Source organism: Callospermophilus lateralis, chromosome 18 (assembly GCF_048772815.1).
Source record: "Callospermophilus lateralis isolate mCalLat2 chromosome 18, mCalLat2.hap1, whole genome shotgun sequence".
NCBI classification, from domain to species: domain Eukaryota; kingdom Metazoa; phylum Chordata; class Mammalia; order Rodentia; family Sciuridae; genus Callospermophilus; species Callospermophilus lateralis.
In genome coordinates this window covers 64,686,193-64,699,771 of record NC_135322.1, presented here as the reverse complement: position 1 = coordinate 64,699,771, position 13,579 = coordinate 64,686,193, and the positions used below count along the sequence as shown (strand labels likewise).

The window sequence follows — 13,579 nt, the reverse complement described above, 5'->3', positions numbered from 1 at the left end:
TGCTACAGTGGACAGGTGCAAGCTCTCAGCCAGGGTCAGCTCTTACAGCTACAGCTGGGCAAGTTCCCATGATTCCAAGACCCAGGGCTGAGCGTGTCCTTTGAACCCAGAGAAACAGCCCCATGCAGAAGCTAAGGAGCCATCGCAATCTCCACTGCTCTGCCGCACAGAGAAGGTGGGGGGCTTGCCCAGGGTCACACAGCAGGAGCAGAAACAGGCATGGCCACAGGCATGTGAGTCTTGTCACACATGGGGTGGGCCTGAGGTGTCCCTCTGGCCAAAAGAAACAGCACCCATGACCCTCTCACCATGTGAGACTCCGCCTTAGTGGCTGGGGCCAGAGGGGCCCTTCTGCTGGCCTTAATGTAGACAGTGGCACTGCGGATGCCTGGAGGGGCCACGCAGCAGGGACCTGAGGGTCCTGGCTCTGGGCTGGGTCTCTGAGCATGGGGGCGTTTGGAGATGACAATCTACAGATGCACCGTCCCTCAACCCCCAGCTAGGGAGCCGCTCTCCCCGTGAGCCAATTGGAGCAGAATCGATCTGAACCGCGCGGCTGATGCTGCCTGGCTCCTCCCAGGCTCCTGGATCCCTTTCCCCATTTCTCTGTCCCAAGGCTCTGGTGTGTCTGCGCCTACCACGGCCAGCACTAGCGGCCTGCCCTGGCTCTTGGCCACCCTCATGAGTGGAGACATGGGGGGGCCTTAGCCCAAAGCCAAGGGCCGTGGGGGCAGGGAAGCCCAGCTGTGACCTCCGGTTGGGACACCCTGGGTGTGACGCACACGGCAGTTCCCTGCGGTCAGGCACACCTCACACCCCAGGCTCCCACGGGCAGCACCAGCCTGTTATCCCCAGGCCTCTGACGGCCAGAGTGACCCAGGGCTCCTGCTGGGAGCTGCCCCTCACGGCCTCCGCTGGCCCCGGAGAGCTGGGAGCCTGCGCATACCCCGTTGCCACAGCAACAGCACAGAGTCTCGGTGCAGTTCAGGTCTATAAATAAATTTTAGATCAGTCAAACCATGTGAGTGGGGTGGGCTCGGCAGGGCGGTTCGCGGTCGGTCGCCATGGCCAGGCTCGGAAGTGACAGCTGGTCAGGCCCCAGCTCCCGAGTCTGGCTGGGCTCTGGCCCGGCCGACTGGGCACAGTGGCCTTGCCTGGGAGGCAGGTTCTGCTCTGGACAAAGTACCTGTGACGTCCCATCTCGTCTGTGGATCTCAGGGACAATGACGAGAGTGGCTCCCTGGCTGGGGTGGGAGAGTGGAGGGGACACAACCCCTCCTGGTGTCCTGGGGACTGAGCAGGCCAGGGCTCATGCCAACCGCTGCTGCTTCTGGTCTTGCCAGGGAGGCAGCACTCGGCGCGCGGGGGCTCTGGCAGACGGCGGCGGAGGAGCCGGCTCCTGGTCTCTGGCTCCCTCTGCCCCTCCCTGCCATGTGTGAAGGGTTGTCTGGATTTTCTTTCTTTTTCTAACAGTGTCTCTAGAGAAGGGCTCAAGTCCCAGGGCCAGGGGCTGAGAGAGCCGGGTTCTGAAGCCAACTGGGAGCCAAGTGGACTCAATGTCTCCCCCCGGGAATGAGCCCTGGGGGCCCCGGCAGGCACTGTCCCCTGGCCGCAGTCAGATGACACCTCTGGCCTGGGAGCAGCTGTCCTCCCTCTGGGGATTCTGCATGCCCAGGGAACTGACAAGCTGGGCAAAGGCACAGGGCAGCGTGTCCACCCGTGTGCACTGGAGGCTGAGAGCCAACGGCTCTGGTCAAGAGGAGGGGACAGTGCAGCTCTAGGCTCAGGCAAAGCAGCAGTTCTTCGGAGGAGCGCACAGTCTCCAAAGACTGTCGGAGGCAGGAGCGAGGGCAGGCCAGGGCCTGGGCCGCTGCCTGGGGTCTAGGAGAGGCTGGTCAGAAGAGACCAGGGTCTTGCACACACTCCAGGACCGGGCTCGCTCCCAGCCCGGCTGGCTTCGCCTCTGGAAAGGAGGGCCCAGTCCCTGCAGTGAGAGAGCCCAGCCTGGGCAGCTGTCTGCACTGTCCTCTGCCTTTGCTCCCCATCTGCAGGTTTTGAATTTCAAATATGAATTCGTGAATGGAAGACAGGAGCCAGGATGGAGAGGGAGGGGACGGGCAGCGGGAGTGAGCCGGGCACCCAGGAGCGCGGGCAGCAGGCCCTGGCCAAACCCACTCTGCGGCTCCCTGATGCGCAGGTCACTGGACCTCCCCAGATGCCATCTCCTGCCCGCTGAGGGGCTCAGGAACAAGTGTTCTAAGTGGGGAACCCTTGGCAGCCCGCTCTGCTCCCCACAAACGCCCCTGGCTCACGCTCGTGGCTTGAGCCACGCGGCAGCCCAGATCCTGGTCTTCAGTGATTTGAGTCCTGAAACTGCTGGATCTGGCTCTGGGGGAGCCTGGCCGGCAGATCAGAGCGCTGCCTGGCCCTGGGGCTGCGTCCAAGCACCCGCGAAGGCCAACACGGTGCAGCCAGATGTCCCTGGCCTCCTGGGAGCCTCTGGTTCCGGATCAGTGCTCAGGCTGTTGGGAAATGGTTCTTGGGCAAAGGGCGGCAGGGGCCCCGTGCTCCCTGAGGAGGGGAGGCTGGAGCTGAGAGAGCAGCTGGAGGCCAGAGCCCGCCTGCTGGCCGAGGGGGAGGGACAGAGAAATGGCTCCAGGGAGATGAGACCCGCCTGTTCCTCACTGTGGAAGGAAGGCAGGCTGCGGACCCTTTGGCCTTGAGAACTTTGGTGGGTGAGAGTGGCTGTGTGACAGTGGAGCAGGCCCAGCCTCAGGGGCGAAGGTCAAATGTCAAGGTCATCAGATGCAACAGAGAGGCAGCAGAGGTGGCCTGGGCGACCCTCATCTCACACGCTTGACGTTTCTGCATCTCCGGCAGAGAGGACGGGGTCCAGTCTGAGGAGGTGCTCGCCAGCCCCTGGGGACGACCAGGCCAGGGTCTGTGGTTAGCCTGACCCTGAGCTGATGAGAAGTTTCCCAGATTCCAGGGACATTTCCCAGAGCACTCCAGGCTCCCCACCGTGAGGCTGCCCCGGCAGGCCTGGGTGGGCGCAGGGACAGGCCCAGCTAAGGCAGGAGGACACCCAGGCGGGCAGCAGGGCTCATGGGCCCCAGGGGCAACAGGACGGTGCGTGGGAAGGCCAAGTGCGGAAGAAACTGACCCGGCCTCCCGTTGTGCTTGGAGTCCCCTGCCACCTCCGGGCGTCGTGAGCCTCCGCAGAGGGGCACACCGCGTCTGCCGCTGCTGGTGGTGGCCGCACTCACACTGCGTGTCCGTCCCTGTTCCCAGCTCTCCTCGGCTACCCACCACTGACCCCTGCCGCCGCGGGCTGCGCCATAGGCCCCCAGGTGGCTCACCTGGAAACACCCTCGTTTTGACTGGATTTTGAGGTGGCCCTGTGACAGTCCCTACAAGAGGAAGCACCTCAGCTCGCGCTGTCTCGTCTCCCTCTCTCCCTTCCTCTCGGCCAGGATAGAACCTGTTGGTCCCTTTTCGTTGCTGTGACCGACACCTGCATAAACGACTTGGGGGAGGTCAGGTTAATTCTGCTCGTGGCTCCAGAGGTCCAGCCCAGGTCAGCGAGGCCCTTGCTTTAGACCTGAGGGGAGACAGGGCGTCAAGGGTGTGGCCGAAGAAGGCCGCGGTGGCTGGAAGAGGAGAGAGAGGAGGAAGGGCAGGGACAAGACCTGGACCAAGAGCACACCCAGTGGCCTGCTCCCTACAGCCACACCCCGCAGCGTCCACTCAGCCACCTGCTGATGTGGTCAGAGCCCTGTGGCCCAGGCACTGCCCAGGCCTCACCTCTCGGCACTGCTGCCTGGGGACCAGGCCTTTAGTGAGTGACCTTGGGGGGGGGGGACAGTGCAGATGGCACCACATCAGGACCCAAAGGGGGACAGAGTGCCAGCCAGGAAGGAGCCCCAGAACTGCCACGGTGCGCCGGCCTCGTGAGGCAGAGCCCCTGCTGGACTGGGTGGCCCTGTCCCTCCCAGGCCCCATCACCAGGCTGGTGCTCCGTGGCCGGCCTGGCCGGGGCCCGGGCTTTCCTGCAGTGGAGGACGAGGCTGCTGCTGAACCGGGGGAGGCCGGGTGCGGGAGGCTGAGGCCGCGTCTGTGGGAGCGGTTCCCTCACGGTGGTGAGACCCCGGGTGCCTCCTGAAGGAGGAAGCGAGTATTTTGTGAAGACTCGGAGCCCTTGGTCCAGGGTCACCTGGCTCTGATGTTCCCGGGCCTGCAAAGACGAGGGACATCATGGCAGGCGTGGGTGGTGGAGCCAAGCTGTGGGCTCCTGGCGATGGGCAGCAGAGAGGAGGGGGCGGGAAAAAGAGCACCCAGCCAGCCCTCAGGGCCCCTTCGCAGGACCATCACCCGGGCCGTCCAGTCCTGGTCCCCACCCTACCTCCCCACCGAAGGCCTGGCACAGCAGCTCTGGGGACATCGCAGACCCACACCTGACAGTCCCCCCTGTGATCTCACAACGGGGTCTCACCTCTCCTCCCGTCCATCATGGGTCTTGTTTCCTTCCCTTGAATCTGGGAGAGTTGTGACAGTGGCCAACATGACCCCGTGAGAGCTGGACACAGCGGCCACAACTCTAGTCCCAGAAACAGGGGAGGCTGAGGCAGGAGGAGGCAGCCTCACGGCCAGCCTGAGCAACTTAGAGAGACCCTGTCCCACAGTGAGAAATAAACAGGGCTGGGGACGTGGCTTGGTGACTCTGGGCTCATCCTCCTGCACCAAAACCAGCAAGCCGACCACCTGGAGCCAGCGCCAGGCGGACGTTGAAAGGGTCGTCTCAGCCATCGGCCGCAGCTGAGGTGTCCCCAGACCTGGGAGGGAGAGGACCCTCAGGCCCACCTGGCTCCCAGCCGCCGACTCATCCTGACCCAAGGAGCAAGGCAGAGCCGAGCCGACCCCGCAAGCCCTGCTGAGTTTCCGACTGGCTTCTGTTTGTGCGTTTGTTGATGCCCATGGGCTCAGGGGCTGCAGGCAGCGGGCGTGTCTGGAAGGAGAGGGGCGGGCTGTAGGTCTGAGGGGGGAGCCACCTCTAGAAGCTTCCTCCTGGGGGACGAGACTGAGGAGCAGCCACAGTGCACGGAATCGCTGACCTGCTGTCACCGGGGCCAGGCGGGTGGCCCCTGATGTCCAGCCGACTGGTGGCACACTAGGTTGCTTAGAAGGGACTCAGGAGAGGCACCGGGGGAGGCCCACCAGGAGCGTGAAGCCGAGGCTTGCAGGGGACACCAGGCAGAGGTGGCTCCCTACCAGGTGGGACCGCTGCACCACGATGAGGCTCAGATGCCCCACACTCTGGAGCCAACGCTGGCCTTGGGCACGGCTGTGCTGCGGCCACTCTGAGGTGGCTTTGCTCTGGTCTAAGTCGAACTCCTACAGTCCGTCCCCTGGCTCTTAGGGACAAGACCCTGTGAGACACTTTAATGCTTTTTTTCTGAAGATTCAGGGCTTCGGGGTGGACGGCTGCTCTGGGAATAATGCAGGGCTGTCTCCCCAGCCCCAAGGCTCTGCAGGAAGCTCTCTGGGCAGTGTTGGGCCAGACGGTCACTCTCCTTCCCTTCTGTTTGCAGAGAGGCTGCAGGCTAAGGAGGTCTGGGGCCGGGGTGCCTCACGCCCAGAGGAGGCCTGACTTTGTTCCTACCTCGCCAGGCTCTTCTCTAGGAGAAAGCGGGTCCCAGCCACTTCTCTCTGCTCCGTAAGGACGGCCCCCGTGGGCACCAGGCCTTCTCCTTCACAGCTGCCAACACCGCGAGCCGCAGGACCGTCCCTGAGGTCAGATGCCCTTGCCTTCCTGGGACAGGCGCAGCGCGTGTCACTGGGGCTCTGCGCCTGGCCTGGAGGGCACGCTGGCCTGGCACCGTCGGGTTTGGACCTCAGAGGCCCCTGGCCTCGTGGAACGAGGTGGGGATGCCCCCGCTCGCCCCGTCCTTTCCTGGGAGGGTCTGCGTCGTGCTGTGGGCTCTGCGAGGCTCCTGGCCCTGGTGTTTCCGCCTGGGAGACCTTAAGCCCCGCCCAGCCTCTTTAGTCGTCCCAGGATCCTTAGACTTTCATGTTCTCTTGCTTTGCCCATCCCCTGCCGCCCGCTGACCTGGAGCCTTTTCCTGGCTCACCTCTGAGCTGTCCTCTGCCCTCTCTGGAAGCTCAAGCCTCCCTGGCCACCCTGCCCACGCGGGCGTTGCCCAGGGTCAGCGGGGCTGTGACGAACAGGAGATTGGATTAAAGTGTCCGCGATCTCCCGAGGCATCCAGAAGCAGGCGGCCCCACGTGGTTCCCAGAGCAACGCTGCCACCGGGAACCCAGACTCTGCCCTTGGGCTTGGCTCCACCCAGTGGCGTGACAGCGCTGGGGTGTGTGGGAGAGAGACAGAGACCGAGAACACCCAGGAAGAGGGCATCGTCCAGGGTGTGGCTTCCACTGGGAAGGACGTCCCCCCTCCCAGCAGATCCCAGGGTCTATTGGCTGGGGCCTCAGGAGAGGCCGGGATGGGGAGGGCATACTGCTTCTGAATCCATGTGGGTGGCAGCCTTGTCACCCAGGACTGAGCTGCGGCTGGTGGCAGCACCTTGGGCTGATCTCCTGGACCATCCTACATGACCCTCTCCCCATCTCTCTGGCCTGTGGCCACTCAGGCCCGCTGACAGCACACACTGCCCTGTGGTGTGCTGGACAGGTCACCCGGGCTTCCTGGGTGCAGGTCGGGATGAGCCCCGGTGTTACTCAGCTTCTCATTGCTGTGACCAAAAAGGTCTCTTCAGGGCTCACGGTTTCCGAGGTCCGGTCCATGGCTGGTCAGCTCCCTTGCTCTGGCTCGTGTGGAGGCAGGGAGGGCTCCGCTCCTGACCAGAGGACGGCTGCTCAGCTGGTGGCAGCCAGGAAACAGAGAGAGAGCCAGAGAAGTGCCAGGGACCAAACACGGTCCCCAAGGGCACACCACTGTCCCCAAGGGCACACGGCCTTCGCCAGCCAGACCCCCCGGCCTCAGTCACGGCCCAGGACAGGAGTCCTTCAGGTTATTAACCATCAGAAGGATCGGCCTGCAGGTTAGGCCACAGCCCCCACCGTCCCATGGCGGCCCCTGGGAGGCTCCTGCATTGTCTCCCATGAGCTTGGGGGACCTCCTGGTCACCACAGCAGCTCCACGGGAGGCTCGCTGCCTCCCAGTGTGAACCCTCATACTTCCGTTGAAGTGGAGGACGGACCTGTCCACCCACTGAGGAGGCCTTAGTCCGCGCGAGCCCGGCAGGACGATGCAGTCATGGAGAGAGCGTGTGCTGATCCTGCTATGGACCATGACCTCGGGGACAGGGCCCGGTGGAAGAAGCTGGACTCGGAACACCATGCTGTGGGATTCCACTCACAGGACAGGCCCAGGGGAGGCAGGTCTCAGGGACAGAACAGTGGCTGGGGCTGCCCGGGGCTGGCGGGGGAGGGGAAGGGCAGGTTCTTGGGAATGTTCTGGAGCTGGACAGAGGTGATGGCTGCACAACTGCAGTGGACTTGAAGCCACCAAGTTGCAAAGGCCACCCACCCACAGGAGGAGGTGGGAAAGCGTTTCCCTGGCCGAGCGCCTCCCTCCAGACTGGGGCGTCTATGTGAGCCTCTCGCGCTCTCTGCGCGGGAATGTCCACGGCCGGGATTGTGCCAAGGAGTGTTTTATGTGCGTCTTTCGCATTGAGGACTCCCACCCTGTGAGTTGGGGGGATATATTAGACCCCCCCTTACAGAGAAGAGACCTGAGGCTCGGAGAGAAGGTGAGTAACTTGCCCAGGGGCACACAGCCTGGGCAGCTGGGACTTGGCCCGGGCCCACCGGATGCTCAAGACATTTCTGAACATTTCTGTCGCAACCTGCAATGGGGTCCATTTCTTCCTCTTCCCCTGCTCGTCCACAGGCCACTAGCCTAGAAGCTTCTCTTGTCTAGAGGTAGCCTGCTCAGCAGGACGCAGGAACTGAGTCAGGGAGGGAACAAGCTGTGCTAAAGTGGCTGCCTCCTGTGCCTTCAAGTCCCCGCCAGGCCAGGTCACCAGGTTCTGCCATGCAGCTGGTGATAGCACTGCACGGCACCCTCTCTGAGCCCTAAACCACCCAAGGGCAGGTCGCTGGTCCCAACAGGGGCACAGCTGCCCCCAGGGGGCGCTCTGGAGACTCGCAGGGGTTCCGTGAGCTGACAGCCCCCAGAGCCCAGGACTTCCGGCTTCCTGATGTCCCAGAACTTGACGCCAACAAACATCCCCTGAGGACTGTGGTCTGGAGCGAACCCCATTTCTTTGTTTGCTCTTTGCATAGTTACACTTTGGCTATTCCGGGAAAGCAGCCACCGCATGAAGAAGACGGTTTCCCATCCGGGAGGCCACTGCCCCGTTCTGCATCGTGGAAAATGAGGGGCAGCTGCAAGGCTGCGGGGTCGCCAAGCCCCTGGGGGACGTGGTGGCGACAGCCTTCCCGGGAGCCTCCCTCGGCACGGCAACCCGCCATGCCACTGGCATCTGAAGTGGTCAGCTCCTTGCCTCCCTCCTGGCATCTGGCTGTTTGCTGTGGCCGACTCTTCTGGTCACTTTCTATTCACAGGAGGGCATCATATCATTATTAATTCATGATTATTATCATTATTATTATTATTATCATGTGTGCAGGGTTATGCTTTCTGTGAAATTGATTTCAGATTAATAAAAGGAGCATCACAAACGCTGTAGAAAACCCTGTTGGCCCGATGAGCTCAGGTCCTTCCAGCCTTAGAATGATCGGACGGGACCTCAGCTAACGTTTCCCCTGGGTCTCAGAAAACCAGCACAGGCACCTTTTAAACAACCCCATGCAGCCTCCCGCCCTGGGGCCGCTGGGTCAGAGGCTGCCAAGAGCCTGGCCTGGGGCCACGAGGCCCCCTCCGTCCCTCTGTCCACGGGTCTGGACTCTCGGCAACAACAGACCTGCCGTGTTCATTGCTTCCCCCTCAAAAGAGCGAGGCGTGCGGGCGGCCTGACTCTGTGCCCGCAGTCTTCAAGCCTCAACCGGCCAACGTGCCCGGGGACATTTCCTCCTTGTGGTTTTAGTGGAAGGAAAAAGTGACCCGTGAACAGCCCCCGGAGGCTCTGGGCGCCGATCTCGATGCGTTCGAGGGAGATCCTGCCCCGTGACACTTCTGTTAATCATTGCTCCCGGGCTGATCTCCCGTCTCCTCCCCAGGCTCTTCCAGTCAGGCACCGCCCTCCCATCCCAGGGGGCTCTGTTCACAGTGGCTGGAGTAGAGGTCCTTGCAGAGCGGGCAGGAGGAGGACAAGGCAGGAGTGGGAGGTGAGGGTCAGACTCCATCTGAGCAGGATGGGGACCCTGCAGCCGGAGGTGCTCAGAGCCAAGTTCTGTCCCCGAAGAGCCACATGCACCCAGGGCCCCGGACGTGCCCCTGCCAGGGAGTGGGGCGTGGAGGGGGTGGACTGGGACACAGTGGGAGGGACGCTTCACAGCAGAGAGGGCACCAGAGGCAGGCAGGGAGGACCGTCAGAAGACTGAGGCCGCGAGCCACGGGGCGCCAAGGACTGCCGGAGCCCCGGGAGCAAAGGGGCAGAGCGGGACTCTTCTCTGGAGCCCTTGGAGGGCACGTGGCCCTGCCACAGGGTCACAGCAGTCCTCTGGCCTCAGCGTGGGGGAGGGGGACACGCTCTTCTTGTCTTCAGGTCCGAGCCTGTGGCCGCCGCATCTGCCGCATCTGGGGCGGCCACAGGAAGCTCACAGAGGTGTGTGCCACAGAGCAGATGAGTGAGCTGTTCTCCCTCTGGGCACCCCCACTGTCCCCAGAAAGGCCGAGCTGGGGTTGGGAGCTTGAGCAGCGTGTGACGGGGAAGGCCAGCTGCTTCTGCGCCTTGCCCACGGCGGGGAGGGGTTGGACGGCACCCGGGCGCGTTCTTTTAGCACCAGCTCCACAGGCCCCTCCCCACGGGCACACTGGTGACTGCAGCGGTGGCTTCGTGGGGCTGTCCCGCAGTCCTGGCCCTGCTCGGGTGCACAGGGCGAGCACACATGTCCTCTGCTGCACCGAGCTCACTCACTCTGTAAGGGCGCTGTCCTTCCCACTTGTCTCTCACTGAACTCCGGGCGCCGTTTAGCTGCAAGAGGCTTCCGCACAACATCAACTAAAACGTCGTCACTTCAACCATCCAGCTCTGGAGAGCTACAGTGCCAGCCCAGAAACACAAGTGTGCTCAGTGGTGAGGAGTTCCAGCTACCCAAGGGACAGCCAAGGTCACACCTCCCGGAAATGTGACTGTGGGGCCAATACTCCGCCACGGCACCGCGCTGCCTCTCTCGTCGTGGTCCCTCCAGCCTCAGCTCAAGTGTCTCAGGCCACGTCTGCCCCTGTCCTTCGGTTCCCACCTCCCCTTCTTTCTTCCTTTTATTTTTGGTTGGTGGCCCTGGGAATAGAATGCCAGGCCCTGCCCCTGCCAGGCAGGTGCCCTACCACTGAGCCACATCCCCAGCCCACTACTCCGTCTTTCTTCAGCTTTAGAACCCTTGGAGTGCATGACCACTGGCCGAGAACTACATTTCCCTGCTTCCCTTGCAGCTAGACATGGCCATGTGATAAGCAGAAAGCTGAGTGAAACTTCCTGGCCTTGTCCTTATATTCCCTCTACCTGGCTGGAATGCAGACGTGCTGGCAGGAGCTGGAGCAGCCAGCTTAGATCTCATGATGGAAACCACATATTGAAGTTGGCAGACCAACAAGATAAAAATAAAAGAGCACCCAGAGTAGCCTGTTAGCCTGAATTGCTTAATCGAGGGTGTTTCACAAGAAAGGAACAAAATTCTGTATCGTTTAAGCCACTGTTGGTTTGGCCTTTGTTCCAGCAGTGAGAATGCCACCCTCATGAATGTGTACCATCATGTACTCCTGTGGCCCTGGAGGCCCAGTCCCTGCCCTCCAAGGGGCACAGTCCCACTAAATGAAGTGCCTGTTGAGAACTGATGCAGCTGAGTGGGGCGGGCCCTCCAGAGCACCGGGGCATGCAAGCATCAGTGCCCACGTCTTCTCCCGCTGTCTCCACTCCTACCCACACCTGTCCCTGGGCTCCCTCCCAACCCCTCATCACCCGTGCCCACCAATGCAGGCTTCCTGAGGGCAGCTCTCAGGAAGCCCCAGGTCTGCCCGTCTGCACCAAGTGGGCCTGGACATGTCCTTCCCCCAGGCCCACCTTTCCCTGGTGACTCCCCACATCTCCCACTGGGCCTGACGAGGTGGACTCTCTGTCCCCCGCTGTCTCCCAGCTCCCCAGCCAGCCAGAGCTCTTCCCAGCATGGTGAGTGGTTTAGGGCTGTGACTGTCACCGAGACTGAATGCTTTGTAAGGACTGAGGGGTGGAGGTTGGGAGGGGAGGGGCACTTCCTCTGCCACCCTGTGGTGCAGGGATGTGGCTGCATGACCAGTCACCCCAGCGGGAGCCTCAGAAGAAAATGGCAGCCCTGCTGGGGGGCTCCGCGGTCAGCACAAGGTGCACCCAGATGACCTTTCTGCTCTGCCTTGTCTGGGGCCACACCTGGGCGAGGCCATGCCAGAGGCTGGGGTCATCGGAAGGCTCAGGGTCTCTCTCCTCTGGCAGCTGACTGACGCTCGGTGCCTCGCGATGCAGGCCTGTTCTTGCAGGTTCTCCGCAGAGGTTGGCTGGGCTTCCTCACAGCGTGGCTGCTGGCTCCCCAGGGCCAGCAGGCCCACACGGCACACCAGGTAGCAGCTGTGCTGTCCCTGAAGATCCATCTTGGAAGTCACATAATGTCACTTTTCCCCAGCAACACACACACACACACACCCACACACACACACACACACAGTGATCAGGGCTGAATTTTTGTCGTCCTGAGCTCCTCAATGCTCGACTGAGCCAGGACTGGACTGGACACTCTGTTTGCAGCACTAACTGATGCATGGAAGCCACCGTCCTCCTCTGCCCCTGACTGGCGAGAGCGCCTGGGCCAGCAGCACCCTGTGTGAGCTCTGCCCGCCCCTGGAAGGCAAGGTCAAGGTCAGCTTTTTGCTTGGTTTGATTTTAAGTAGCCAAAACACTTCCTTCCCACCAGGAGGGCAGCATCCATTTTGCAGCATCTGGGGAAAGGGCCGAGATCCAGGGAAGGGCAGGGGGAGGGGACCAGCCCTCAGGACTGAACCGTTCCTGGCTGGGTCCAGGACACAGCACAGCTGCGTGGCTGGGCACGGTGTCATGCCAGGCTCTGACACGCTGGGCGGGCACCATTTCAATAACCCTGCGAGGGAGGCTCCATCCCCGAGAACAAAGGAGGAAGCCATGGCTTTCCGGGTCCTCCAGGAAGTCAGGACGCGGACGTGTGGCTTCTGACTGCAGAATCTGAATTCTTTCAGGCCCAGCTGGAGCCTGGAGGAGCCCAGAGAAGGGCGTTCCTCCAGGCGGAGCCCACAGCCCGGGGCTGTGTGGGGCTGGATTCCTGGGGCCGAGGGGCAGGGAGCCACTTGGCCTCTGGTGGGCCGAGGTTCCGACGCTGGTGGATGGCTGCCGCCCGACTGCCTGCCAGCCTCTCCCTGGCCTGGCTGGGAGACACGGTGACTCACACTCCCCACTCTGCTGAGCACCCCTCCCTGTGCCTGGGGCGCAGGCTGCCCAGAGCCCTGTGTAACCAAAGTCAGCAGCGCATGGCCCCAGGGCCAGGATCTGGAAAGGAGAGTGAGACGCTCCAGGTGTGAGGACCTGGTCCCTTTGCACGGAGGACCCTGGTGGCCTGAGCCTGTCCAGAGCACCCCACAACCAGAGGTCTGAGTGCCTCCGTGAGGGGGAGACACTGGTCCCAGCAGAAACACCCCCCCAAGGCTGCCGTGAGTTCTTGTCTCACCCCTGTCCCCTGCAGTCCTCCCGTGGTCTGGCGGTCACCTTTCTATTCTGTGAGCCCTCAGATCTGTTCAGTCAGCCCTGCCTCTGCCCCGTCATGGTCACCAGAGCCTTTGCTCTTGTTGGCCACTCCAAAGCCCTAGCTGCGCGGTGGCTGAGGCCTGCGCTGTGACGCCCCACCCCTGTCTGCTGCCGCTTCACCGCGGCGTTCCAAAGCAGCCAGTGTCGCTAGCTGTCCAGCCTGCCGCGGAAGGGTTCCCCACCTGAGCCAGCACCTGAGCCAGCACCAGCCCCGGGCAGGGACCCAGCCTGGGAGGCGGTGCTCAGGGTCACACTGAGCCGCTGGAGGAGGAGCTGGGGGTGTGGCCACAATGTCAGAGCTGCTGGGGGCGCCAGCAGAGCGCGTGATTTGTGGGAAATCTGTCCCTGGCGCTAGGAGGGCCTCTCCTGGTGCCTTCTGCTCCGAGACGGAGGGGACAGCCGGCTAACGCTTCCACTCTGCAGCCCTGCTCAGCAGGCCTCGGTGCTGGACATCATGATGCCCGCGGGGCCGCCCTCCCCTCCCCACCCCTCCCTGGACCTCAGGTCAGCCTGGCCTGAAACCAGAAGGAGGGAGGCTGGCCGTGGTCTTGACCAAAGGCCCCTCGTCCCTCCTGCGACTGAGTCCAGGATCCCAGGGACGGTGCTTCCTGCCAGGCCAAGCGGGCAGCGGGCAG

General features: G+C 62.8%; 1 protein-coding gene across 8 annotated transcripts; it reads right to left on the bottom strand.

Annotated features, from left to right (window-relative positions):
* Nucleotides 1–972: 972 nt before the first annotated feature.
* Nucleotides 973–6,330, bottom strand: LOC143383762 (uncharacterized). Of its 8 annotated transcripts, XM_077105800.1 has the most exons (7): nucleotides 6,129–6,330; nucleotides 5,660–5,809; nucleotides 4,493–5,005; nucleotides 4,006–4,158; nucleotides 3,360–3,601; nucleotides 3,164–3,243; nucleotides 973–2,919 (listed from the first exon to the last, which is right to left on the bottom strand). In XM_077105800.1, exons 1-5 carry the CDS (start codon nucleotides 6,260–6,262, stop codon nucleotides 3,538–3,540), a joined length of 1,014 nt encoding a protein of 337 aa, XP_076961915.1. In that variant the 5' UTR covers nucleotides 6,263–6,330; the 3' UTR covers nucleotides 973–2,919; nucleotides 3,164–3,243; nucleotides 3,360–3,537. The 8 variants fall into 8 exon arrangements, 5 of the variants coding, with proteins under 5 accessions (XP_076961915.1, XP_076961914.1, XP_076961916.1 ...); XM_077105799.1 differs by having other exon boundaries at nucleotides 3,164–3,601; XM_077105801.1 differs by lacking the exon at nucleotides 3,164–3,243.
* Between the last annotated feature and the right edge of the window lie 7,249 nt (nucleotides 6,331–13,579).